This window comes from Podarcis raffonei, chromosome 14 (assembly GCF_027172205.1).
Source record: "Podarcis raffonei isolate rPodRaf1 chromosome 14, rPodRaf1.pri, whole genome shotgun sequence".
In the NCBI taxonomy this organism is placed as follows: domain Eukaryota; kingdom Metazoa; phylum Chordata; class Lepidosauria; order Squamata; family Lacertidae; genus Podarcis; species Podarcis raffonei.
In genome coordinates, this window is record NC_070615.1 from 52,458,169 (window position 1) to 52,485,049 (window position 26,881).

The following is a 26,881-nucleotide window of genomic DNA, read 5'->3' on the forward strand; positions in this document are numbered from 1 at the left end:
GAGGGGTCCATTTATCCCCCGGTATGGGTTACATTTAGAGGGGTCCATTTATCCCCCGGTATGGGTTAAACCACAGAGCCTAGGGCTTGCCAATCAGAAGGTTGGCGGTTCGAATCCTTATGATGGGGTGAGCTCCCGTTGCTTGGTCCCTGCTCCTGTCAAACTAGCAGTTCGAAAGCACAAGGTGCAAGTAGATAAATAGGTACCGCTCCGGTGGGAAGGTAAATGGCGTTTCTGTGTGCTGCTCTGGTTCGCCAGAAGCGGCTTCGTCATGCTGGCCACATGACCTGGAAGCTGTACGCCGGCTCCCTCGGCCAATAAAGCGAGATGAGCGCCGCAACCCCAGAGTCAGTCACGACTGGACCTAATGGTCAAGGGTCCCTTTACCTTTATGGCTTTTCTTAACATTCCCTTGTAATAGAAAGTAGCTCTTTAAGAACCTGTCAGGACAAGTTTTTGCAGATTCATTGTAAGGAGAGCTCTACTGGATCTGCCTTGAGACTCCTATCAGCCCAGAATTCTGCTTCTGCCCCCCTCCCCTGCCTGGCAAACAAGGCAGATAACGATAACGATATCTTTAACTGGATATCTTTATTGTCATTGTCCCGTGCGGAACAATGAAATTGAAAATCAGTTGCCCTTTGCTGCAACTGGCTTTCAGGGGCACAGTTGTGGGTGTGAGATAGGGCCTCCTTGGTGGTGGCTGCTCCCAGACAAGTCAGAAACTCCCTCCCTATGGAAGTTAGACTGGCTCTCTCCTTGCTCTCCTTCCGCCAGTTGCGGTTCAACAGGTTCTTGGTCATGGACTACTTTTACTGAAAGGGCTGGTGCCATGCTAGATTTGGGGGGCAATTATTTGTATGGTCTTAAATAGATTTGATATGTTTGTATATATAGTTTGAATTCAACCAGTGTTCTTTAATTGTCTTTTTAATTATTCCCCGGGGGGGGGCACGTGTTTATCTGCCTCCATTTTATCTGTAACCCTCCCTGAGTCCCTTTAGGGGAAAAGGCGGGGTTTAAATAAATATATTATGATGGCGACGCTGCCTGCAGTATGGGAAGTCATCTATATGGGAAGTCCCTCTCCTTTTTTCCTTTCTCCTGTGAAGAGGCTGCATCTTAATGTTTTAATGTTGTATTTTAATCAACTTGTTTTTATTATTGGTTGTTAGCCGCCCTGAGCCCGGTCTTGGCTGGGGAGGGCGGGGTATAAATAAAATTTATTTATTTATTTATTATTACTATACTCCCCCTACCCCCAAGGCCAACCTGACACCTTTTATGGAAAGCCCATAAAACAGGAGAGGATTCCTGCATTGCAGGGGGGTTGGACCAGATGACCCTCAGGGGGTCTCTCTGTGCTTCCAAGAGGGCAATCCAGGGGTAGACTGCGCCTGAGCAGGGAGGCTCCACCTGGCTAGTAGGCAGCCAAGGGCGAGAAGCTGGTGGGGCGGGAGGAGCGCAACTGGGCATGCGCGGAGCCGCCGGCCGGCGGCGCTTCCTTTCCGGCGTTTACACGCAGCCCGACTCGGTTTGCGCGTGCGCGGCCGCAGCGCCTGCCCTCGATGGTGACGGGCAGCCACGTGACGCCGTCCTCCCGCCGCGCGGCCAATGAGGCGCCGCCTTCTTGCGAGGTGGGCCTGACGCCGCCGCTGAGGTATCCGCTCCCGGCCCCGCTCGGTCTCCGCCGCCCTCGCCCTCCTCCGGACTCCCTCCCCGGGATGAATTAAGCGAGCCGCGTGCTGACGCCGCCTCCGGCCTGGAGCTGGGGCAGCCGCCGCCCCTCCTCAGGTACGCCGCGCTGAGCGGGCGCTGGGCCGCCTCGGGAGAGACGCGCCGCCTCAGGGCCCGACCGCGGGGCGGAACTTGGGCCGGGGGAGAAGCGGCGGCGGCGCCGGAGGCCTCGGCCAGGAGGAGGAGGAGGCGGCACCCCGGCCTTCCCTTCGTGGGAGCCGCCTCCGCGTCGCTGAGAGCAAGGCCCCGCCCGCCCCGGGATTGGGGCCGCTCCGGCAGCCCCGCGAATGGGCCCTCAGGGGTTGTCAGCAGAGCAGAAGGGCGCATGAGGTTATCGATTACCCGCCCTTCGCCCGAAGGTCGCAGCATTGAAGCGAAGTATTGTAAGCAGCGCTCGCTCGCGCGCTCACTACACACACAATAATATTGTTATTATTCACTTTCTCGCCAAAGGCAACTTAGAGTAACTTGCAACCAAGTGAAAAACCCAAATAAACAAAATCCTACGTAAATTATTGCATCTTAGAAACCCGTTAAAATAATACATTAAATGCACGCCCGTTCTCGCTGACACAAAACCCCACACATTTAAGTAAAATAGAAACATCGCCACCCGACCCCATTCACTACTCCACCTCTTCCCCGCTTTTCTTCCTAATGTAACACTAACGTCCCAACAAATGAAACTGATCTGTTGAAAATGTAACTTGAAAAAAGAGACATTGCACGTGCTTTTGTAAGCCAAGGAATCTTTAATAAAAATACATTAAAATAAAAATAATAGCACACCCATTCTAAGAAGAATATGCAACCTGCTTAGTGGGAAGATACTGCCCAGGCCCCCCTGTCAGTTGCCAGGATTGCAAAGGAACCCCTCCCTACCCCTGGCAGGTCCTGTGCCAGCCACTTCCTCTCAGGTTAACACTGGTCTGGTATTCCTGAGGAGGCATCTCACTTCCCTCTCTCTTGACCTTGCCCCCTCGCAAATGTCACCATGAGATAAGAAGTTTAATTTATTTGTTTGAAAGAGTTCCATGCCGTTTTTTCAAATATTCACAGCAGCCGAGGCAATGCAACAAACATTCAGTGAGCCACAACTGTCACCATAAAAAACTAACCATCCTGAAAACATAATTTACTTGGGGATTTAGTAAACATAATTTACTTGTGGCTCCTGGGGAAGCTTGTTGCTTCCATTTGATTCTGTCATAAGACCTAATTGTGTGTTTCCTGTGAACTCTGATCTCCCAGGTCCTTGTCCATTGCTCTTAGCCATTACATCACAGGGCTGTACTTCGTGTTATTGTTTTAGCTTGTTGAGTAGTTTTGGTCTGTTAACTCTCAGGATTTGTTTGAATATATTCTCTTTATTGTTGGTTTTAATACTCTATTGATATTTAGATTTCTTTCTGTTTACTGCTCTGGAATCCATATTTGAATAAAGGTTTTGCTTCTTTCAAAGTAGCAAGGAGAAGAGGGAGGTGAGATGTGTGTAATAGTGTCTTCACCACTTTTTACAGGATTTCTTGACCCTGGACTCTTAGCAGTTGGACTTTACAGCAGCCCAAAAGTAAGATCAAGTCAAGACTAGTCCTAATATTGCTGCAGGTGAGCCAGGGCAGGGGCTGTATGTATACTGGGTTGCTCCTGATTGCCTCTTTGGAATATGTTGATATTTTAAAGCTGAAAATAGCATTTAGGTTTGCTTTTGTTTGTGTGTGTGAGAGAGACGGGATGTGTGGGATGTTTTGCATTCCAGTGAAAGATCCAAGTCACAGTTCCAATAGGCCCTCCCTTTCTTTAAAAGGATGGGTATAGGAACCGTGAGTGTTTTGTTTCCCAGGCAGATGTCTTTTCATTGCAAGGGAGCCTGAAACAGGCAGGCCTCCTGTGAAGTGCATCAGAAGAGAAAAATGGGAACATTTGCCATTTGGGATGACAACAAGCAGGCAAAGAGGAAACAAAGGACTTTATGTGAGAGTAGCGTAAAGTGTGATGGGGAGCATAACTGTGACTATGCTGGGGGTGACAAGAGTTATGGCTGCACTTGGCTCAGAAGGTGAAGCAGGATGCCAAGTCTTCTCTGCCTTTTGAAAGTCCTTGAAGAGCTTGAATTGCAAGTGGTTGATTGCTAGCAAAGTTTTCTGCGTCCACCTAAGACTTGGTGGCACTTGTATCAACATGGCACACTAGGGTTGAGCTCCCATTTCCTTTTTAGAGTATGAGGTGCAGCATTAATCCTCCAGGGCTATACTGAAGTCAGCCCCTGACCTTGGGCTCTGTTGCTCACACACAGAATGAAGGTCTGCAATGTTGCAGTGATTGCCTCCTCCCCTTTAATGGTGTGGAATTGTCCACCCCATTAATGCTGCTTGAACCCTTTCAAGAGCCTAGATGAGCAAGATGCTGAAGATGAAAGCTGCCAAGGGCTTGTTGGCATTTAAGCCTCTTGAATGGTTGTAGCATCTTCCAAATCATCCCAAGAACAGAAGTCCTTGATGGAGCTGATCATTCTGCATTGGAGTCCTGAAATGTAACAGTTTCCCAGAATTGCTTTTATTGTTGTTTTTACTGGGAAATTCTTAAACTCAGTTTAAGCTGTGTATACTCTGAAATAAATTAGGCATTTCTGACCTCAGAGCTTGTCTTGACTGCAAACTCTTTGTCATTTTGTTGGTTCGTGTTGAGATAACTTTTAAAAATTTAAGATTAGATGAACAAACACTTGGATGGATCTCAAACTTGTAAGAACAAGGTTGAGTGGCAGGAAGTGCGAAGGTCCTTGCCTAAAGAGGATGCCTGCTCTCTAAATGAGACCACCTTGTTCTTCCATTGGTCTTTTTAAAAATATGTGTAGTTTTCTCCATTGCTCTGTTTGATCAGTTACATTTTTACTAATAAGGGGGAAACTAGACTCCTGCTGTCCACTGAAGGCACCAGAGGAATGGGTTGCAGCAGGAGTTATTTAGTGACGTTGCTAGAACAATGGGCTGTTGGTATGGCCGAGGTGATAACCTATAAGTCTCCCTTTTAGTGGGAGAGGAGAGGCCCTTGATCTAGTCTGAGTCCCCACATAGGCCTCTAGCTGGTACTGCTCACAACAATGAAGCTGTTTTTTGGTACAGTGGTACCTTAGTTCCTGAATGGCTTGGCTCCTGAACACCGCAAACCCAGAAGTAAGTTTTCCGGTTTGCACATGTTTTTCAGAAGCCGAACGTCCGATGCGGCTTCCGATTGAGTGCAGGAAGCTCCTGCAGCCAGTCGGAAGCCATGCCTTGGTTTTCTAACTGTTCCGGGAGTCAAACAGACTCCCGGAATGGATTAAGTTCGAGAACCAAGGTTCCGCTGTATTTTATTGGATTTATGCTGCTCCTGTCTGGGTTCACTGATTTGTGTTATTCCTCTCCCATGGAAGCCATTAGGTTTTGACAGGGAGATGCTAATGTGATAATAGTTTTGCTGTACCTGCTGGTATTCTATCCTTGTGATTAATTGCCATCTCCGTTTTAAATAATTAAAAACCTGGTTCTTATTTCTAACTTGAACTTTGGACCTTGAATAATTTGCATGCCTGTCACTAAAAAGCTATTTTGCATCTCTTATCAGGTATTTAATTTTTTTAAAAAAATGACTAGGTTGTGCATGTTGATAGCAAGAGAGTTTCCAAACCTCTGCCTTGGTTGCTGGTTGGAAGGACCCTATGCTGCTGGGGAGAGAGCTTTCTATGGGTAGAAGGAAATATAAAATGCGTATACAGTTATACCTCATGTTACGGACGCTTCAGGTTATGTGTTTTTAGGTTGTGGACCGCAGGAAACCCGGAAGTACCGGAATGGGTTACTCCCAGGTTTCGCCACTCGCGCATGTGCAGAAGCACCAAATCGCGCAGACGCGGCGCTTCAGGATGCAAACGCTGCGGGTTGCAGACGTGCCTCTGTCACGGATTACGTCTGCAACCCAAGGTTCCACTGTATATCAAATACTTTGTTTTTGTACATAGTTAACCTGCACAGTTAATGGTCATGAGGTGTAGTAGCAACCGACAATGGAATGAGCCTCACAAGGTGGATGCAAACATACCACTCTGAATGGAAATAGCAACAGGCGCTTTACCTGAAATGCTGAGAGCGAGAAGCTTGTTGGGTGAGTGTTTTTCCATTGCTGGAGACTTGCCTTTGCCCCACTGTTTCCCCCTAGGGAAACCTGATATCTACTGCGTTTTCTCCAGATTGACATTTGCTAAAGAGCGGGTTTCGAGGAGAAAGCAGGGCAAGGGCAAAACCACTGGGACCAGTGCTTTCTAGGCATGGGAGAAGCACAAGTCTGAATGAGCCATAAGAGTTTAAAACAGACAGAGGATAGGAAATATTCGTCATTTCCAAACAGCCCACTGGAAATTCTGAAGGAAGCTCTTCAAAAGCTTTTTAGGAAGTCAGTTTAAAGCTTGACCTCTTCCAAGACTGGAAAGCTGCAAAATGTGAGATTAAAGGAATGGTTGTTTTTTTTTTCTGGGAAGTGAAGACAGGATGACAGTAGAAGGTGTTCTGGACATGGGAAGAGGGCATTTGCAAGTGCAGCACGAATTAGCAGGACTTACTTTGGATGGCTGAAGAGTGCATCTGCTCAGGGATGAGTTACCACATAATCCTAATCCGTAATTCTGAAGTACTGTGTATGGTCCAAAAATATTCAGTGTTATCAAAATGTCTTCTCATACTGGTGGTGATTTTCTTCCCTTTGTGTCTGGTAGCCATCAAAGCTGCTGTGACGAGACCCCTAAAGACTCAGCCGTCTTGCAGGAAGCAAAGTCCCCATGGTGATATTTTCCATCTGCTGTGTTAAAGCCTTTTTTTGCAAAATGCAAAGCACATGGTGTTTTGACCCAGTTTTAGAGCAACACTAATAATAAACTGTCGTGAGCCTGCCTCCTTTGTATTATTAAGAGGACCTAGAAGCTACTGATAGGAGGGTTTGGGTGGCAGCTGGCTTAATCGGGAGTGCTGGATTCTACTTGTGCAGGGGTCATGCTGATGCTTAAGAAAGGTGTGCATGAGTAGGGGGTGCGACCTTAGGGCTGCTGTGGTCCTGCTGCTAGGAGGCAATTTGGTCAAGGAAGAGAGAGTCTGCTTGACATTGCACTAGTTCTGTCCCCTCTGGCTTTTGGCCTCTTCTGGAAGGTAAGCTGGCAGTTTGTGCCTCTTTGCTTCCTGCTGCTTTGAGTCTGGGTAGTCTTCCTACTTCCCAGACAAAGGTTTTAGCCAGAATTCTTGCTGCAGCAGAGGAAGTAATCTGACAGGTGAGAGGGAGAGGTGGGTACCAGGGCCATCTCCTTCAGCTCAGCTGAGAAGTCAGCTGTGTTCGGCGCTTCACCTGCCTGAACTATTTCCTTCCGTTAAAGTCTGTCATTATAAGAACTCAAACTTTAACAGCTGGTGACTGGGTTTTGCATTCGCCTTTCCCTCCTCATCTCTTTTTCCTTCTGTGTTGTGTTTTTCAGGTTGTAAGTCTTTAGGCTGGGACTGTCTTTGTTTTTAATCTGTGCACTACATTTTGGAATTGTTAGGCAATTTATAAATATGGATGATAATAAAAAGTCCTTTGGCACTTTTAAAAAGGCAAATGTTATCAAGTTGGACTGTCCATCTCAAGGCTAGATCTTCCACTCATCAACTCCCCTCCCCACTTACTAATTGGATAGGAGGAGGGTTTGAGCCAGATGTTCCTCTCAAACCACATTATGGATGCCTGTCAGTCTGATTTTCCTCTGTCGTGGAGTGTGATCCTGTGCATGAAAGTAGCCCCATTAAAGTCATATGAGAACTATATTTTCTGACCCTACACATGTTTACTTGGAAGTAATTTCTGCTGAATTCAATACATAAAATTGTTGTTTGTATTACATTTACACTGGTAGAGGGCTTAAAAAAGGTAAAGGTTAAGGACCCCTGACAGTTAAGTCCAGTTGTAAACGACTCTAGGGTTGCGGCGCTCATCTCACTTTCAGGCCGAGGGAGCCAGCGTTGGTCTGCAGACAGTTTTTCTGGGTCATGTGGGCAGCATGACTAAGCCGCTTCTGGTGCAACGGAACACCGAAACCAGAGCAGCGCACGGAAATGCCGTTTACCTTCCCACTGGAGCAGTACCTATTTATCTACTTGTACTTTTTTAGGTGTGCTTTTGAACTGCTAGCTTGGCAGGAGCTGGGACCGAGCAACGGGAGCCCACCCCGTTGCAGGGATTCAAACCGCCGACCTTCTGATTGGCAAGCCCAAGAGGCTCAGTGGTTTAAACCATAGCACCACCCACGTCTCCAGTAGAGGGCTTTAGATTAAAATAAATAGGTAACAGATGGTCCAGCAGTTGAGTTCATATCAAAGATGTTCCTGGAACTTAATAAAGATTAGCAGCACTGACATTTCCCTTCTTATGTCCATGTAGAGCTGGCAGTAGTAGCATTTGCCAAGGCAGACTTTGGGCCTTTTGAATTTCCCACAGTCAGGGTCATTGGATTTGGCTTGTCTGCAGCAGGTAAACATACACATGGCAAAGAGAATGCTTTGCTCTTCCTGTTTGGTGTTGGGAACATCTAGGTTGCCTTTGGTGTACACAGTGCATTACAGTGCTTAATACAGCAGCAAGATACCCACCCACCCCCAATTTAGCCCCAACAGAAGCTTTCATTTTATCATGTGAGGACTGCATACACACAGACCTGTCCTTTGTACTTTGGTCGCTGAGGGAAAATCTCTGCCTGTTGCTCAGGCAGACTGTTTGTTTTTTAAGTTATCTAATCATGTTCTTCTCCAGGTTAGGGGAACTCCCATCATTCCTGGCCATTTGCCATGCTTTCTGGGGCTAATGGAAGTTGTATTTCAGCAACATCTGGAAGGTCAAAGGTTCCCTGCACTTGCTGTATTCAAACCAAGCAAACTTGTTTGCTTTTCAGTTTAATTTCCTGGAGTGCAGAGTTTGGCAAAGCAGCTCATGGGAAGTGAATAGGAAGCAGACAGCTCAGGACCAGTTGCAGGCCTCCTTCCGGTGGGGGGGTGGAGGCGGACATTGCAAGGTGAGCTTAGATCAATAGCATCAGGATGTAGGAGGTGCTTGCAGAGGTAGGATAAATTTTCAGATGCTTATTGAAGATCTTTATGCTGACAGTTTGAATATTTTCAAGGCGAGCCAGTCATTTTGATGATTATTTTATATTACAGTAGACCCTCTGGATACGAATGTAATTCGTTCCGGGGGTCCGTATGGACCCTGAAAATTCCGTAAGAGGCGCTGCTTCTGTGCACGCACACACACAGCATAATAAAGCGCTTCTGTGCATGTGCGCGGGGCGAAACCCAGAAGTATACACTTCCAGGTTTGCCGCATTCACAACCCGAAAGTTACATTACCCAAAGGTAACATAACCCGAGGGTCCACTGTATTTTTATAGGATGTGATCATATAATTGTAGAATTGTTGAGGTGGAAGGGACTCCAAGGGTCAACCAGTCCAACCCCCTGCTATTCAGGAACCTCAGCTAAAGCATCCATGACAGTTGGTCATCCAACCTCTGCTTAAAAACCTTTTCTTTCTTTTCCAGGTGTGAATGACAGAGGAGGTGCCTCCAACTGCACTTAGTGAGATATACCTTCGTCTTCTGTGCCATGATGACATAGACACAGTCAAGCAGCTCTGCGGTGATTGGTTCCCAATAGAGTATGTTGCAGCCTGGGCTCCTGCAACTGATTTGCTTGGGGGGGAGGGAGGAAGAGGAATGGAATCTGCCTCCTTGAATTTCGTGAACTGGCAGGTGTAACCACAGCCAGAGCGCACACTGACAATTCAGAGATCCTGTTGTTATGCTGGGGCAGTTGATCATAAAATGAGAAAACTGTCAACCAAAGGCCATCAAGACCAGGGGTAGGGAACCTCAGACTTTGGGCCCGGATGTTGATCCTCCAGGCTTCACTATCTTGCCCTCAACGCTTTCCCCAGAAATGACTGTTAATAGCAGACACTTCCTCACATCACTGCTCCCCTTTAAATTGTAAACAAACTCTGAATGCTATTAACATCCTATTTATATTAATGCGTGCTTTCTAGGGAAAGTCACTAGAAAACAAGTTAAATACAACTTTGCAACTAACCAGCTTGACTGGTATTGTATCCATCCATCTATCTATCTATCTATCTATCTATCTATCTATCTGTATGTTACAGTTGTTGTTTTTTCATGAAATTCAGGGTCTCTTCAAACTGTACAATTCTATGTTTAGAAAGGGGAAATTTTCCATGCGAAGAAACAGCAGGGGAAATCTTTCCACTGCACATGTGCTGCAGCTCATATGAGATCTGTTGGGTTCTTCCCTCACCTCTGTCTGTACCTTTCTTCCCAGGTACCCTGACTCATGGTATCGGGACATCACCTCCAACAAGAAGTTTTTTTCCCTGGCAGCCACTTACCGAGGCTCCATTGTGGGAATGATAGTAGCTGAGATCAAGAGTCGAACAAAAGTGCACAAAGAGGTATGAGAGAGGGCCCCGCTCCAGGAGCAGGTGCACAACCCTTGCCTACCCACCAGCCATTGAGCAGTTGAGGCTTGCATCACGGAGTCCATGTTTGTCTTTATAATGGGACAGCAAGCTAGCTGCCTTTCATGGTTTCAGTCGTGCGCTTGTGAAGGCAGCATCTGCTAAAGGATGGGTGGGGAACCTGTGGCTCTCCAAATGTCTGACTGTCATTTCCGTCATCCCCAGCCATTGGCCATGCTTGGGGGGCTGATGGGAGTTGCAGTCCATTAACATCTGGAGGGCCACAGGCTCCTCTACCGTGTGCTAGAGATCCTAGGGCTTGAGGAGGTCGTTGGAAATAAGTGAATGAAATATAAGATATCGAAAATGTTTGAGGTGTTTTTAAATTGTTTTTGTTTGTTTTTGCTTTGTTTTGTTAGTCTATGTAGCGTTTTTGTATTGTATTTGTATTGTTTTTTTCTTTTCTTTTTGTTTGTTTGTAGTGTTGTGTTGAAAATGTTGAAAAAGTAATAAATATTATTTAAAAAAAAAAGAGAGATCCTAGGGCTTGAAAGGAATTTCCAGTAGTGTTGGGTAGGGCCTTTTTCAGTTTTGACTGTTCTCTGCCCCTCTCCATAGACTCCAGTTTCAACTCCCATGTTCTTATTTACCACCTGCCAATTTCCATTTGGCTCCCCTCCCCTGGACACGTCTGTCTGTGTGTGTGTGCTCCAAATTTTCCTTGCCTCCATCCAACTTCGAAACAGAAAGTTGCCAAGTGATGAAGGCTGGATTGGCAAAGAGGCTGCTTGGCAAAAAGCACGAAGCATGCCAGAAAAATGGGTTCTGTATCTTTGTGTGTTGAGTAAATGCCTTTCTGTTGTGGCTTTTTTTCTCCCCTTTAGGATGGTGACATTTTAGCTTCCAGTTTCCCGGTGGATACTCAGGTTGCTTACATTTTAAGCTTAGGAGTGGTAAAAGAATTTCGAAAGCATGGCATAGGTAAGAGTATCTTAGCTTGCAATTTCACATGCATAGTTGCCTTGGAAGTAAGCCCTATTGAACACAGTGGGACCTAATTCTGAGTAGACATACATAGGGTTGCACTTTAAATACTTTGCACTGCTGTAGTCAGTCAAACAACACCCCAAAAAAGGCTGTGTAATTGCATCACAAGCACAAGAGCTGATTGCACATCTATGTATACTCCTCTGTACTTGAAAAAGAAGGGAATTCACATTTCTGGACTAGAAGAGTGTTGCTACTTTGTGCTCTCCATGTCTAGGGGCAAGGAATTCCATGTGTCCCCTCTGAGGCAGGACCCCCAGCTACCACCTGCCTCCTTGTGGCTTCTGAGAGCTTGTCATTCTTTGCCTTCATGCTTTCAAGCCTATCCTCACAATCATGGGAGCTGGAAATGTGCCTTTCCTCTTAACTAAAAACTGAGGTGCTTGTGACACTTTCATACTGCAATCAAAAAACCCCCCCACCCTTAGCTGAAGATGCCAGGAAATGTGGTGTGGAAGCCTTGTCAGGCCGAGGGGGCAGAGCCCTTGTCATGGTCTTCACTGCAGCACAGCTCCAAGCCTGTGTTTTAAAACTGCAGAAAGCTTGCCCCGTAATGGCCATAAGTGGTCATTCATCCTCACCCCAGAGTATATGTTTCAAGCTGTAATTAACCTGACAAGCCCCTTGCCAGGCTACCCATGTCCCCTGGCCAGGGTCACACTTGGCAACATTGCGCAATGTGTCGCCTCTGCTAAGTAGTCCAAAAATTAAGAGATGGAAGCATTCCTGTTCCAGTACTAGCGGGGGGGGGTACAAGGCAGGGGGGAGTCCTTGCTTCAGAGTAAGGGCATGTTACTGCGGCTAAAACTCAGTCGCAGCAAAGCAGCAGCGAAAACTGCGTGGATAGTGGGTTGGCCGCGTTTGTTGCTTCTAACGCTTTCTCTCCTGTGGTAGGTTCTCTCTTACTTGAAAGCTTGAAAGATCACATATCAACGACTGCCCAGGATCACTGCAAAGCCATCTACCTGCATGTCCTCACCACTAACAACACTGCTATAAACTTCTATGAAAACAGAGACTTTAAGCAGCACCATTACCTGCCCTACTATTATTCCATAAGAGGCGTCCTCAAAGATGGCTTCACTTACGTTCTGTACATCAATGGTGGGCACCCTCCATGGACAATCTTATATCCTTTGCTGGTGGTCTGGCAAGCTGCGGGATGCTGCTCATGATCTGATCTGTGGTGTTTTGAGAAGCCATGCACCACGTTGCATGAGCATAGGTCAGGGACTGGTGCTTGGCAGCTCAGGGCAGGGCGAGAGCCCCTTCATCCTACCGAGACCCAGGCTGGCACTGCTGGGGAGGGTCTGGCCACTGCTGCAACCAAATAGGACTCTCCTAATATAGACATTGTACCTGAGACAAAATGTCCAGTGCAATGCAAGATGCAATATATTGGAAGAAGTTAAATTACTGCATATTTGCTTACTCTCCTGGGCCTTGCACCCCTTCCAGAATAGACTTCATTCTCATATTTTGATAATCTGCAGGGGAAAGAATTCCTACCCTTGTGGAGCCGCCACCTTTCTGTGTCTAGTGCTTCCTCCTGGTGCACAAACAAGTAATAATTGCCAGGTGTGCTCATGTTTGACTTTAAGACTGTGGTTATGGATTGCCTCTTTAGTAGGGCCCAAGTGTCTTGGCCTTGAGAGGCACAAAGTCCAAATTATAATCATGATGCACATTACATGAAAGTGTTTCTGCTTCTCCCCTGAGGCACCCTGAGCAACCCCAGTGTCCTGGGGTGGGGACCCAGAGCACATTAGAGTTTGCAGGTGATGGACCCTCTTTCCATGGGAAGCAATATTTCCCAAAGAACTTGCCCTGCCGCCAAAGTGTCTTGCTCTAACATGCAAGTTAGAGCTTGTTCATACTGGCGCTCTGTGGGCCGGAGTCTGCTGTGCTACTGATCTGACACCCGCAGCGCTGTCCAGCCGCTTGTGTGCTCGTTCCTTCTTCGTAAAATGGAATGCTGAGACTCCTCCCAGAGGGAGCAGCAGCGATGGCGCTTGCTGCTGCTGCTTCTTTGGCTTAGCCAATTCAGCTGTCTCAGTCTTCATTGTTGGGGCTCCTTAACGGCACTGCACTGACTATCTTCAGCACATCGGATCGACCTTGGCCAGTCTGAGCCCCTGCACAATTCCCCAGCGGATCTACCGCCAAGCCCAGAGCCTCCTCTGCAGTCTCTTGCCATGGTCGGGCATTTCAGCAAAGAGTGGCATTGAATATAGCCGGACAATGTGATTCTAAGGTAAGTTGCAGCCTGGTCATGCCATTTCCCTGTCCTGTGCTGGGAGCAAGAAGTGGAGGCCACCCTGGCACCCACTGTTGTATGCTCTGTTTAGTAAAATGTAAATTTAAGATGCAAGTGCATTAGAACTAGTGCAGGCTCCACCTTGAATGTGGCACGATACTTGGTTTTTGATGGTTCTGAACAGTGGTTCTCTTGTAGGCAGGTCCTTCTCTACGTGATGAAACGGACAACGGTTTTGCTCGCTGATCCATCCCATGAACCTGGGTGCCCCTCTGTGAACTAGCCAAGACTTGGCAGATCTTCTCATCTTGCTGGGCTCTCATTTCCCGTGTTGCCCCAGGGCTTAAGGAAGAGTTTGGAGGTTGAAAGTCATGGTTCTCCCGTAGATGCTCCTCCTCCTCCTCCTCCTGCGCTGTAGGTGAGCGGCTGTTCATCCTCCAGCCAGTCTTTCAGCGGCTGCCCGAGAGACACCAGGTGTGCTCCAAGCCCTCTGCTTGGGGTGAGGATGGACCTTGCACAAAAGAGAGGAAGACTGTGTTGATTTTTTTCCTGATGCTGTGACTAGGAGCAGAGAAGGCCAATGCAGGTTTTCACTCCTTTGGTGTAAAAGTTGTGGCTTCATAAGCTGCACTTCTATTTTTGTCGGCTGCTGGGAAGCCCAGAGCTCCAGCGCCTCCCCTCTCACACGGGCTTCCTTTGCCTGGGGGTGGTTTTAAATGAAGCATCTTGGATTGGCTGTTTCATAGTGAAATGGGTGGGTGGGTGTGTATTTCTCAACATACACTGTGTATATAGAATTCTGCCTGTAGTCTGAGATAGAACTCAAGACCTGTGGATGCTGTGAAGGTGTGGGAAGATCTGACTTGAGGAATTCACCTTGCTGTGGAAACTCAGGAGCCCTTCACTTCCTCCTTTGCTGAATCTTCCGGTGGGAGCCTGAAGTGCTTGCCTGTCAGTTTCCCCAGTGTCCCAAGGTATAATTGTGGAAATGGGTCTCCCAACGAGGTTGCAGCCAGGGTTGAGGACGTACAGAGGAAACACTTGCTTTGCTGCAAGGCAGAAGTCTCACCTTTGGTTTCTGCTGTCTGTTGAGGCACCTTGGGGACCTTCAATGGATGCTTTTTGTTTGCCACGTTTTGCACACAACACCCGTTCCCCATTTAGCTTTTAACCCCTGGCTCTGCTGCCCAAAGGTGCGTGGTGTAGCCCTCTGGTCCCTCAAGCGTGGGGTGGGGCACAACTGCACTGCACTGCCCCATCTGGGCTTTGCGCCACAGCTATCCACTATGGCTGCCCTAAAGGCCAGTAGGATAAGGTGCTTGGCTCTTGTGCAGAGCACCTCTCTGGAGAAGGAGTGCTTTGCAGAGAGCAGCACCGACAGGGTTATGACTTCTCTGATACTCAGGAGGCATCTCCCCACTATATGACTGCAATGAAGTCAAGGTGTGCTGGATGCAGGGCAAACAGCCTGTCCCTCTGCTGTCGTCTTCTGGGAAGAGTTGCCAGCATCCGAGTGGACCCTTGGAACAGTGCCAGCGAGCTTGTCTTCTTAACTATGCTGCTCTGTGAGCCCAGAACTCTGAGCTAGGAGGCCCCTGCATGACCAGATGCCTCTTCCTTCCAGAATGCCCTTTTGTTTACCCCCCAGTTGAGATTATACAAAGCTTGATGAAGCAGCAGGTCTGAATTTCCAGTTGGAATTAGAAAGCAATATAGATCCCACCGCATTTGCAGTAGAAAGATGCTGAGATATTGCAGTGTCTATCAGATGATGAAGGGCCCACGGTCTCCCCTGCCCCAAAGGGGTCCCTTCCCCCAATATTGGCTTAATCTGACTGCATGCTCAGCTCTTTTCTGAGACTTGCACTTTTCGATTTTAAGGAGTAAAACAACTCTTAGGTTTCCTCTTCCATCATGTTGCTGTTTATCTAATCGGAAGGAGGATTCAGAAGCCTGGGCAGGTGCTCCCTCTCTATGTATGGCTTCGGGGAAAGAGCTGCCTCTTTAAGAGGAAGGGTAGACACAGAACCCCTCCACTGTGTCTGGTCACCTGGCTCACGAGGGACTGTGATGGTCCACTTTCCCAAACTCAACAGGTTAGCCATAGTGGTGCTGGCTTTGGCAAGGCTTCAGTGGTACTTCCTGCCATTTAGGGCTTGATAAAATGTTACCTGCCTTCCAGTAACGATCAAGAACCCCCATTATGCTGCAGAGGGCAGAAATCTTCCAGAGCTTTGGCTCTCAAATTAAGAGGCACATCCCTGGCAGGCTGAGCTGACACTTGGGGTGCTTCCTTGCCCCATGGATTGATTGCACTGGGAATGCTGCCCTTTGCATAAAAGGCAGGGAGGGTGTCATGTCCTCCAAGGGCCCCCAAGCTTGGATTTAGGAAAGTCCATTTAAATAACAATCATTGTGTGTGATTTTCTTTTAAGTGTGTGTTGTGGTGGGTTTTTGTTTCGTTTTGAAACTTTCCTTTTGCCTGAGAATGTCCTGAGCTGTTATTGTTTCCATGTGTATTTTGGTTTTCTTTCCATGCTTTTGTATAGTCCTTGTCTGAGCTCTTTGTGGCTCTTGTATGCCTGCCTGCCTGCTTGCCTGTTGTCTGTGCACACACTACTCCTAAACAGATGGCTTCAGGAAAAAGAAACAAAAGGCCTCAGCTGTGGGCCTGCCCCTTTTGAGAAGACGGTGGTGTTCGCCACAACCCTTATTTATTGAAGAGCAAAGGCCAGCCAGTCACTTTAAATGTCTTTGATTAAAAGAGTTTGTTTTGTTTGCGACTCTCCTGTCTTGTTTTTAACCATTGCACAACAGTGTGGTCTCCTGCCTCTGTTCCTCAGGGCTCTGGCCCATGAAGCCAGACTGTTGGGGCGCAAGAGCTTTTTCAGAAGCACACACCAAAGGCAGCTGCCCCTGCCAAGACTTGTGCTACTCTGTGCTACTGCCACCCGTTCACCCCCCGGCACCCTGTGGCATTTGCCTATGTCTCCCTATGCACAGGGCAAGGCCAGGCAACACAGCAGCAGAAAGGGGGGAAATTAACAGCAAGAGTCTGTTGCTGGAGCTGCTCTGTGCTTAGGGGAAAGAAGGATCCACCCATAGCCTTAGCGCTTTGCACAGCTAAGATCACAGATCCAGGCCCCAGCCAAGACTCTGAGCCACTGCTAGTCACAGTAAGCAGCTGTGAAGTAGACTGACTGGCAGGCTAACAAAGTCAAACAGCTTTGTATGAAAGGAAGCCCTTTTGGAATGAGCTTAAGTCATTTCCTTCTGAAGCAAATGTTAATACTTGGGCTTTTCCGATGATGCTCTGGTTTTCCAGATGAGGGTGGTGCAGGGGAAAGGAGTTCCATACCTTTGAGCTAGTACAGTCTAGGAAAAGTTTTGCTGGTGGATTCTACCCCACGTGTAAACTGGCCCTGAGCAATCCTTACTGCAAAGCTCCTTTCATGGTAGGGCAGTGCTGTTGCTGCCCTACGACGGACGGCTGTGTGACTAAGGACTAAGGCTTAGCCCACCCGCTGAGCTTTGCTCCTAGTTTGTGCCCTTGACTCCTATGCTGCCATCTGTGTCGCTTTTGAGTACCATAAATCTTTCGTAAGGGGCGAGCTAGGTTTATGAGAACTCTTAATGCATTTCAGATTTTTGCTGTTTTGTCCTTTCACTTGTAGAGATACCTGAAATAAATCACATGAGAGGGAGAAGCTTGCAGATTAAATGGGCAGCTTGGACTAATCTTGGAAATTTATGGAAAGCCTGACCATGCCATTTGGTGATAGTAAGAGTTAGCTGTACAGTGGTACCTCTGGTTACGTACTTAATTTGTTCCAGAGGTCCGTTCTTAACCTGAAACTGTTCTTAACCTGAAGCACCACTTTAGCTAATGGGGCCTCCTGCTGCTGCCGCGCTGCTGGAGCACGATTTCTGTTCTCATCCTGAAGCAAAGTTCTTAACCCAAGATAATATTTCTGGGTTAGCGGAGTCTGTAACCTGAAGCATATGTAACCTGAAGCGTATGTAACCTGAGGTACCACTGTATACCCCTGTGGCAGAGAAGCAGCATTCTGGAGCATCCCTGTGTTAAGCTATGTAGGTTCAAACAAAAGGTCAGCTATGTAGTTTTAACAGCTGGGTAGAAACACACCTGGTCTTCTGCAGGTGACACAAAAAAGTTTTTTATTCTGGTCTCCACTTTCAGCACAGCAGCAAAATTGACTCCTCTGGTGCTCAAAGCTATCACATTAAAAAATAAATATCCTGAAGTGCAGTGTTAAAAGTAGGAACCGAAAACCCCATCCTGACCTCTGAGGCCTTTCCACAAACAGGCTTTTAAAATAAATAAATCCAGTGGCCAGCACAAGCAGTCCATAGGGCACCAAGTGGAACGTCTCCTCTGGACAGAGCCTTCCAGAGGGCTTTGGGTGGCCTGAGCCATTGGTGGCAAGAAGGTGGCGGCACAGTGCAGGCTTGTGGCAAAAGCCTTCCCCATCTTTGGTCCTCCTCACTCAGTCCCTAAACAACTCAGAGCAGCTGTTTCTGCTGCAGAGGCTGCACCTTGGCACCCACCTGACTGTTGGTCCAGAAGGCAACAGGAGACGATGCTGGAGCGGTTGTGGGGGTGGCTGAGGCTGCTTCTGAGGAAGGCCTTTGAGGTTTCTGCATGGCAGCCACAGCTTCTGCCAGCTTCTACGCAGGTACCATATTCAAGACTTTCAAGACATAAAGGAGCTGGAATTTGGCTGTGCTGACGAAGGAATTCCCCAGGAAGGAAGGGTGCCCATGCGATCTTTCTGGGTGTAAAGGGGCACTCAAACCATTCCCATCACCTGCAACAGCACAGGCAAATGCTCTGTGACCAGAAAATACCACCATGCTGCAGCCCACCATCACCCACAGTCAAAGGGCTCTTTTTCCTCTGCACTAGGAAAACCTGTATGGGACTCAGGTGGCGCTGTGGGTTAAACCACAGAGCCTAGGACTTGCCGATCAGAAGGTCGGCGGTTCGAATCCCCGGGACGGGGTGAGCGCCTGTTGCTCGGTCCCGGCTCCTGCCAACCTAGCAGTTCAAAAGCACATCAAAGTGCAAGTAGATAAATAGGTACCACTCCAGCTGGAAGGTAAACTGCGTTTTCATGCGCTGCTCTGGTTCGCCAGAAGCGGCTTAGTCATGCTGGCCACATGACCCAGAAGCTGTATGCCGGCTCCCTCGGCCAGTAAAGCGAGATGAGCGCCGCAACCCCAGAGTTGGTCATGACTGGACCTAATGGTTAGGGGTTCCTTTACCTTTACCTAGGAAAACCTGTATATTGCACTGCAGTCTAGAGCCTCACTGCTCGGAAGATTAAGGAATGCCCTTTGCCCTGAGGTTAAGGCCACCAAATGAAAGCCCCCACCCAGGGGAAGCTATCAAGCTCTCCCACCCCATTAACCCTTTGTCCCCTCCAATATTCTTGGCCAGGTGTGCCCTCCTAAGCAGCCTTTCCACAGAACCTCCATCTGCCCTCTTTGCTGCTGTCGACCCCCGCAGCCCCACCTCCAGTCCATGGCCCCGCGAGTGCACGGCGCTAATTTCGACAGCATGCAGCTCCAGCAAGGTCAACTGCTTGGCATACAAGCGAGCCACCATTTGCTGGGGGCCCTCCGTGGTGTGTGAAGCCAGGTGGCTTACGTCAGACACACATCACCCAAGCCCAGCACCCGGTTCCCCAGCTGGCCACTGAACCGCATCTGCATCTGCAACACAAGAGGAGGAAACGGAGGAGCATGTTAATAGTTGCATCCATTTTCTGCAGCGGCTCCCTTTTTTGTGGAAGGCTTTTCCTGAGGAGGCTTGCCTGGCATCTTGGTAAGTGCCAGGTGAAAATGTTCCTCTTCAACCAGCCCTTTGGTTTCTAATCAATCGATGGCCTTTGGTTGGTTGGTTGGTTGGTTGGTTGGTTATTTACTTATTAGATTTATATACCAACCTTCCTCAAAAGAATTCGGGGCAGTTCACAAGGAAAAAACAAAGATAAAATAACAAATAGTCAAATCAAGAAACAACAAAACAAAAAATCCCCTTCCCACAGAAACATTTACAAGGCTGTAAAATATTAATCAGCCAATAAAGAACTCCTGGACAGTTAAGTCCAGTCAAAGGTGACACTGGGGTGTGGTGCTCATCTCGCTTCTCAGGCCAAGGGAGCTGGCATTTGTCCACAGACAGCTTTTCCAGGTCACATGGCTAGCATGATGAAACTGTTTCTGGTGCACAGAGGACCATGATGAGTGCCAGAGCGCCCAGAAACACAAGCAGCCCAAGTCTTGGCTGAAGAGAAACGTGTTTGCCTGGCGCCTAAAAATAGGCAATGAAGGCGCCAGGCGACCCTCCCTGGGGAGAGTGTCCCACAATTGGGGAGCCACTGCAAAGAAGATGCGTTCTTGTGTTGCCACCCTCCAGACCTCACACAGGAACATGAAGAAGGGCCTCAGATGGAAATCACAACATTGGTTTATATAGAGAGAGGCGGCTCTTTGGGTATTGTGATCCTGAGCTGCTTACTAGGCTTTATAGCTCAAAAGCTGCACTTTGAATTGGGCTCTGCAGATGGGCCAAGATTATGCTCAGACTGTCTCACCCCAGTTCTGCACACAGTGATGCGTGTCCCTGATTTGTCTTTCCGCCCTCCTTTACTATGATTTTATTCTGTATTTTTGTGTTCTATGTTTTTAGCTGTGGGCTGCCTTGAGTTCCTGTTGGCAGAGGGTACATATATAATAATAAATATCTAATAAAAATAATCCGCCCTGTGGTCTCTTGATGAAGGGAATAACCAGTGCTTATTTTTTTCTTTCTAAAAAAATGTTTAGGGGTACTGTTATTTTCCTACTCATATTGAAATGCTGCCCCTCAATGAGGCCAAATTTAGATTCACAAAATGTTTAGGGGTACACGTCCCCCTGCGTCCCCACAGGAAAAAAGCCCTGGGAATAATAATAATAATAATAATAATAATAATAATAATAATAATAATAATAATAATAATAATAATAATAATACCAACGCTGGGCTGACCTCTCACGCGGGCTGCTGAGCACGTGGCGTCCCTGCGTGGGCGGAGCCATCGCTCCCACATGCCACGCCCCATCCCCTCAAGCCACGCCCCTCACCAGGACGGCGTAGCGCAGCGAGATGCGGGCGAAGAGCATGCCGGGATGCGGGGCGTGGAGCAGGGCGTAGCTCCATCCGGGGCTCAGGCGGAGCGCCTCGGCGCGCCTCAGGGGCCGAGCGGCTGCCCGACGACGGCTGCCCGACGACGGGAGGAGCCGTTGGTCCCCTCAGCTCCGGCGCCGCCATCGCCGCGGACACGACGACCGCCGGAGCGCGCGGGGAGAGGTCGCGGCGTCCAATGGGGGCGCCGCGTGGCGGACTGGCAGCCGTTGGGCCCAATGGAGAGGCTGCTCGCCTCACAGCGGTTCCGCCTGTAGACTCGATGGGGCGGAGCTAGACGGGGATCCGCCCTGCCGCTGCGCGTCTTGGGAAATGTGGTCCGTTCGGCGGCGGGGAGCGGGCGAGGATGGCCTGGGCATGTGCAGAGTGCTGCCTTCCCCTCCCGGGCCGGATGGAGACGCGACTGAGCGGAGGGAACAGCTTCGCTCCGGACCAGTTTGTTTTTGTTGTTTTTAATAAAGCATATAAACATTATTTTTAAGGGACATAAGATGGTGAATAAAGAGTGTGCTTCTGCTGCTTAGGGACCCTTTGGGTGACAAGTTTTTCCTTTTTTAATTTATTTTTTCAATTTACAATATTAGACAATAAATATAAATCACACACAAACCCAGTGATCTTTTCTGCTACTTCCCTCCCTCCTGCGGTTTCTGATTTTTCTATCAAATTCTTACTGCATATCTTAATTTAACCTTTTTACACATTTATCCTTTTTAATTCCCTTATAATCCTTATGGCTCCTGTTTATATCAATCCTGCTAATGTTTTTAGTTATATACAGTTTATTCTCATATGTCCAATACATTTCCCCCATTCTGCTACAAAGGGTTTATCATCCTGATATCTTAGTCTTCCAATAAGTTTCTCCATCTCTGCGTATTTCATCAGTTTTAGTTGCCAATCGTCTCTTTTTGGGATCAGTTCCTCTTTCCAGTTTTGTGGGTATATCATTTGGGCAGCCCTGATAGCATATATAGTTTTTTTCTGATATTTGGCACCCCGTCTCCAAGTATACCTAAAAGGAAAGCTTCTGGTTTTTTAACAAAAGTTATTTTAAACATGTTTTCAATTCATTACAGTATAAACAAATTTCCAGAAGGCCTTTGCAACCTTTCAGAATCACCACATGTGAAAAAAGTACCCTCTTTCTCTTTACACTTCCAGCATATATTGGATTTAAATTTGTCAGCTTGCTAGGCGTCAAATAGCATCTATACAACATCTTCATGTAGTTTTAATGTGCAGCATGCTGTAAATTTTAAAACTCCTTTCCAAAGTCTTCCCCACGTTGCCATATCAATATTATAATTGGGTGACAAGTTGAATTAATTAATGGAATGAACTCGCAGAGAGGAAAGAGGATTGAGTTGACTGTGCGCAGGAGCCCTGGTTTAAGGTCCACCTGGGTCCCGGCTGGAAAATGAACCTTTAAGAACATCAGAAAAGTCCTGATCAGGCCAGTGGCCCTTCCGGCGCAGTGGCGTCTGCTCTCACAATGGCCAGGGAGATGCCATGGTGTACAATGGGAAACCTGCAAGCAGGATCGCAGCGCACGAGCCCTCTTCCCTCCTTCCCTCCCAGCAACTGGGATTCAGGAGCCACCAACAGCCCTATCCTCCGCGAGTTTGCCCCATCTTTTAAAGCCATCCAAGTTGGCCTCCTGTGGCAGTGAGTTCCATAGCTGAGCCGTGTGTTGTGGTTTATATGTGCAATCTGCTTTTAGGTACCCAGGACAGATGCCACGGAGGCCCCGCCGGGGAGACCCGTGAAGGCAAAAAGGCTGCCTCTGCTGTGTGCGCGCCATGCCCCTTGGGCACCTCTGTCCCACCCCCGGAGCTGCTGCTCTCCCGATGTTCCGACCTCCCCTTGGCCCCAGAGGTGCTACGAAGGGCCCTCTGGGGCAGGACTCGGGCCAGGCAGCCAAGAGGAGGCGTAACAAGGCAGACAGGCTGCCTGCAGCTGCTTCTTCAGGCTCCCGGGAGCCACTTTTGGGACCCCAAAAACTTCCCAGCACCTGGGGATATTGCGCGTAACTGCCTCCTTTTCTTCCCGCAGCGCAGCAGCTTTCACAAGGTGGCGGCGTGTGGCGGCGGCTGAGACAAAAGGTGGCCTCGACAGCCAATGAAATGTGGGGCTGGCGGGGGGGGGGCGGCGGGTGGCAGCCTGAACAGGTTGCTTCTCTCCATCGCCTGCAAAGAGCCAGCCGGACGCGCCACTCTCCCCTGGCGCTCGCAGAAGGCGGCCCACACCTCGCCTGTTGCTGCGGGGCAGCAGGTAGGCGCTTGCAGGGGGGGGGCACCTGGAACTGGAGGGGGGGCTTTGTTTCTTTTCAGAGTTTTGCACGAGGCCCTTGCACAGGGGATGCACCCCAAAATTGGGGGCGGGCGGGCTAGAGACCTCATGGCTGATAACGATGCCCCCCCTCCATTCCCCCATCGGCTGCCCCCCTCCACCTCTCTTCTAATTTTCCGGCCAGCTCGATGCTCCTTCCATTCATCCCGGGACACCTCCTTGGCAAGAGTCCCCCTTCCTGACCTTGCTCCCCGCGCCCCAACTTCTGGCTGCTCCCTGGTTCTGAGGGCGTTTCTTGCGCGTGGGTGGCAGCTGCCTGGGTGCCCCCGCGCAAGGGTGCTCGCTCCTCAGAAGCAGAGAGACTGGTGGAGGAAGGAGCAAGGGGGGCGCTGCCCCACGCAGGTGGCACCAGAGGACGCGGCGGATTTAAAACCCCAGCTTCCTGCGAGCCGCCGCGCCCGAGTTTGTGTCCCGCAGGTGGGCGCAACTTGGAGGGCAGAGGCGGCAGCCTTCGCGGGCCGGGCTGGCCAGCCGCCTGGGGTCTCCTAGCGCAGGGTGGCGGAGGAGGAGAGGCCGTGTCGGGTTACAGCCGAGCTGTGCACTCCCCTAATGAATGCAAAGACGAAGCCTCGGCGGCTGCCACCTGCGCACCCTCCGAAACCGGATCGCTCGTCCCCAGGGAGCCGCTTCCCCAAGCCACAGGCGGGCTGGCGAGGCCCCGGCGAATGGAGCCCGTGTAACCAAATGCGCCTGCGGGGGACCTGGCGGAGCAACAGCTTGTCCTTTGTCTCTGGCCCTGCAGGAGAATTTCCCGTCCGACGCCCCCGACGCCTTGCCTATCCCTGGCCCTGCGGAAGAAAAGGACGGCATCTGACTCGGGCCGGGGAGAATGTCCCTCGTAAGGCCCAAGACGGGGCGGCAGCAGCAGCAGCAGCTGGGCGCAGAGCCCTGGGGCGCTTCCTGCGGGGCCGGCGCCGTGGACGACAGCCTCACCAACCTGCAGTGGCTGCAGGGCTTCTCCTTCCTCCCCGCCAGCCCGGAGAAACCTTCCTCTGCCAGCCTCCTGGGCCACCCGCGCCTCCTGCAGCAGGGCTCCTACGCGCCAGCCAGCCCGCCCGCCGGCGACACAGCGGCCATGGGGGCGCCCACGGGGATGGGCAAACCCACCAGCTCCAGCTCCTCCCTGCAGCCCCTCGCCCCCACCCCAGAGGCGGTCGACTACCGGACCAACGGGCAAGTGAAGCCCCCCTACTCCTACGCCACCCTCATCAGCATGGCTATGCGGGCCAGCCCAGAAGCCAAGCTCACGCTCTCGGCCATCTACGCCTGGATCACCGAGAACTTCTGCTACTACCGCCACGCAGAGCCCAGCTGGCAGGTGAGGCGGGGCCTGAGCAGCAGGTGGTCTTGCGAGCAGGTTCAGTCCCCAGGGGCAGAGCCGGGGAGAGACTCTGGCCTGAAACCCTGGAGAGCCGTTGCTGATGGTAGACAATACTGAGCTAAATGGACCAAGGACACACACAAGGCAGCATGTTGTGTTCCTATGACAAAAGGCAGGAAAGGGCCAGGCCCGGTGGGAAGGGGAGACGGAGCTGGCCTCCCATCAATATTGTGGGCTTGCAAAAATGGGAAGCGAGTTTCTCCCCCTGCCCCAGAAGTGCCCTTCCCCCAGGAGGAGCTGCTGCAACCAGGGGCAGGTGGAACATTCCTCAGGTGGGCACTAATAACTCCTGCCAGGGAGCTCTCTTGCAGGGCAAGAGACAAAGGGCACCTCACATGATCCAGGGGGCTCCCTCGGGAAGAAAGGCTGCAGCGTTTGGGACTTTCTAGTTTGGGGGAAATGCAAGGAAGAGACAGCTGTTGAGAACATTAGGCGTGGCTTGGAGTAAGTGGATGTATGGAGAAAGGTTTTCCTCCCTCTCCTGCAAAGGCTAGAACTTGTGGACATGCAACAAAACTGAAGACAGGGAGGTTCAGGACAAAGAGAAGCGAAAGCAATTCTCCATGGGGTACAAAGTTACTATGGAACTCCCTGCCACAAGAGGCAGTGATGGCCACCAACTTGGAAGGCTTTAAAAGAGGTTGGGCAAATCCATGGAGGGCAATCAGTGGCTACAAGGCACAATGCCAGTCACTGGCTCTGCTTTGCAGCAGGTCCTGCTTGCAAGTTTCTCACAATAGGGATCTGGCTAGCTCCTGTGAGAGCAGGATGAGGGGCCAGTGGGATCCCCCTGGCCTGATCCCGTAGGGCTGTCTGCATGCCCTTCTGCTCACCCCTCCCTCTCTTCCCCCTTCTTCCCCTCCTCCCTGTGGGCCTTTTGTTTCTTCCGCAGAACTCCATCCGCCACAACCTGTCCTTGAACAAGTGCTTTCAGAAGGTGGCGCGGCAGAAGGATGAGCCTGGCAAGGGGGGCTTCTGGCGGATCAACCCCCAGCACGCAGACAGGTTCATCGACGGGATATTCCGGCGGAGGCGGGTGCCAACCTTTCCCTGCATTTCGGCCACTCAGGCAACACCCCCCTTGCCTGCCTCCGGTGCAGAGCTGGGCTGCTTCCGAGGGAGGGGACGAGGCCCCCTGCAAGAGGACCAGGCGCCCCGGCTTCCTGGGGGGCAGCGCCACCCTGGTAAGTGCAAGCAGCCAGGCCAGGGCACCAGCAAGGCTGCTTGGACCGGTGCCCGCTCGCCTCTGGCCTCTGTGGGCAGAGAGGGGGTGGCTCTGCCGGGGGACCTCAGCTGGGCGTCTGTGTTGGAGGACACCTTCGTTGGCAGCGGGAGCAGCATTGAGGACCTGGAGCTGACGGCAGCCCTCGGCTCCCTGGCCGCCGAGGAGGTGGTCCTGGCCTCCTCTGACCAGCCGGTCAGTCCTCTGAGCCAAGAGGGTCCCCCTCACCCTGTCCCAGCCCTGGTGGAAGACTTGACGCTGTATGCCGAGCCCCTGGGCCAACCGTGGGGGGAGGAGGAAGCAGCCACGGAGCCGCCCCTGGGACCCCCCTGGGCCTTTGAGGAGGAGGGCGGCACCTGCTTTGTCGAGGGCTTCCTAGCCGAGATGCAGCCGTGGGAAGCATGAGCTCTGCAGGCCCCCAAGAGGCAATGAGAAGATGCAGCAGAAGCAGAAGTGGCCTTGGTTTGCAGCTGACCTCTGCCAGGGGCGGGCAGCCCTGCCCCAGAGGAGAGAGGCTGGGGGTGTCCGCCCTAGTCGTAGCCTTGCTTGATGCAAGTCATGCTGTGGTGTGTATGGCAGCAGGTCGCAGAGCGCCTGTATTCCCAAATGTCAAAAGGCACAACAGAGCTCCGTTAGATCGGGATGTACAGCTTTTTCTGAAACTGGTGAGCACTCTCTCAGAGGTGCAAGGATGGGCAAAGTGGGTCTGCCAAAGGGCTGGGGGCCAAGAAACCAGGGGAAAGGGGGCACTTCTCGTCCTCTCCCTATTCAGAAGACTTCAAGGCCTCCCCCTCCTTCCCTTCCTGTGCACGCAAAACCAATATCCTTTTTCCAAATCAACTTTGGCAGCACAATGTTTGTAAGTAAATACATGCAAATAGTTTTGTCTGAGAGCAGTCTCATTTCTGCTTCCTTGAGCAGCCTTGACAGCCCACGGGAGGAAAGGGGTTCAGCTAAGGCTGGCAGCTAAAAGGCAGGCCAGGAAGAGCACTGGAGCACCCTTGGCAAACTCCCTGAAGGTGCCGGTGGGAGGAGGGCATTCCTATGCCACGCATGTGCTAAGGCATGTGCCAGCTGCTCCTCTGTGCCTGGGCAGGGAAGAAGGCAAACAGACTCTCCTTCCTGTCCTTTGCTGAGGGGATGGACACC

At 50.3% G+C, this 26,881-nt stretch overlaps 3 protein-coding genes across 4 annotated transcripts; 2 read left to right on the forward strand and 1 right to left on the reverse strand.

Moving 5' to 3' along the window:
- The first annotated feature begins 1,648 nt into the window (after positions 1-1,648).
- Positions 1,649-16,342, forward strand: NAA60 (N-alpha-acetyltransferase 60, NatF catalytic subunit). The gene is made up of 7 exons (XM_053365829.1): positions 1,649-1,794; positions 9,329-9,444; positions 10,125-10,254; positions 11,145-11,241; positions 12,202-12,436; positions 13,398-13,561; positions 13,763-16,342. Exons 2-6 carry the CDS (start codon positions 9,335-9,337, stop codon positions 13,552-13,554), a joined length of 729 nt encoding a protein of 242 aa, XP_053221804.1. The 5' UTR covers positions 1,649-1,794; positions 9,329-9,334; the 3' UTR covers positions 13,555-13,561; positions 13,763-16,342.
- Positions 16,343-17,210: 868 nt separating this feature from the next.
- NUDT16L1 (nudix hydrolase 16 like 1) lies at positions 17,211-23,939 on the reverse strand. Its single transcript, XM_053365643.1, is given in 6 exon segments — positions 17,211-18,342; positions 18,345-18,393; positions 19,101-19,249; positions 19,252-19,300; positions 20,717-20,852; positions 23,713-23,939. Coding segments are annotated over 6 exon segments (864 nt in total). The 3' UTR covers positions 17,211-18,088.
- LOC128402061 (forkhead box protein J1-B-like) lies at positions 20,857-26,629 on the forward strand. Of its 2 annotated transcripts, XM_053365832.1 has the most exons (3): positions 20,857-23,051; positions 23,872-24,447; positions 25,403-26,629. In XM_053365832.1, the coding sequence occupies exons 2-3, from the start codon at positions 23,959-23,961 to the stop codon at positions 26,135-26,137; spliced, it is 1,224 nt and encodes a 407-aa protein (XP_053221807.1). In that variant the 5' UTR covers positions 20,857-23,051; positions 23,872-23,958; the 3' UTR covers positions 26,138-26,629. The 2 variants fall into 2 exon arrangements, with proteins under 2 accessions (XP_053221807.1, XP_053221808.1); XM_053365833.1 differs by lacking the exon at positions 20,857-23,051 and having other exon boundaries at positions 23,621-24,447.
- Positions 26,630-26,881: the final 252 nt, after the last annotated feature.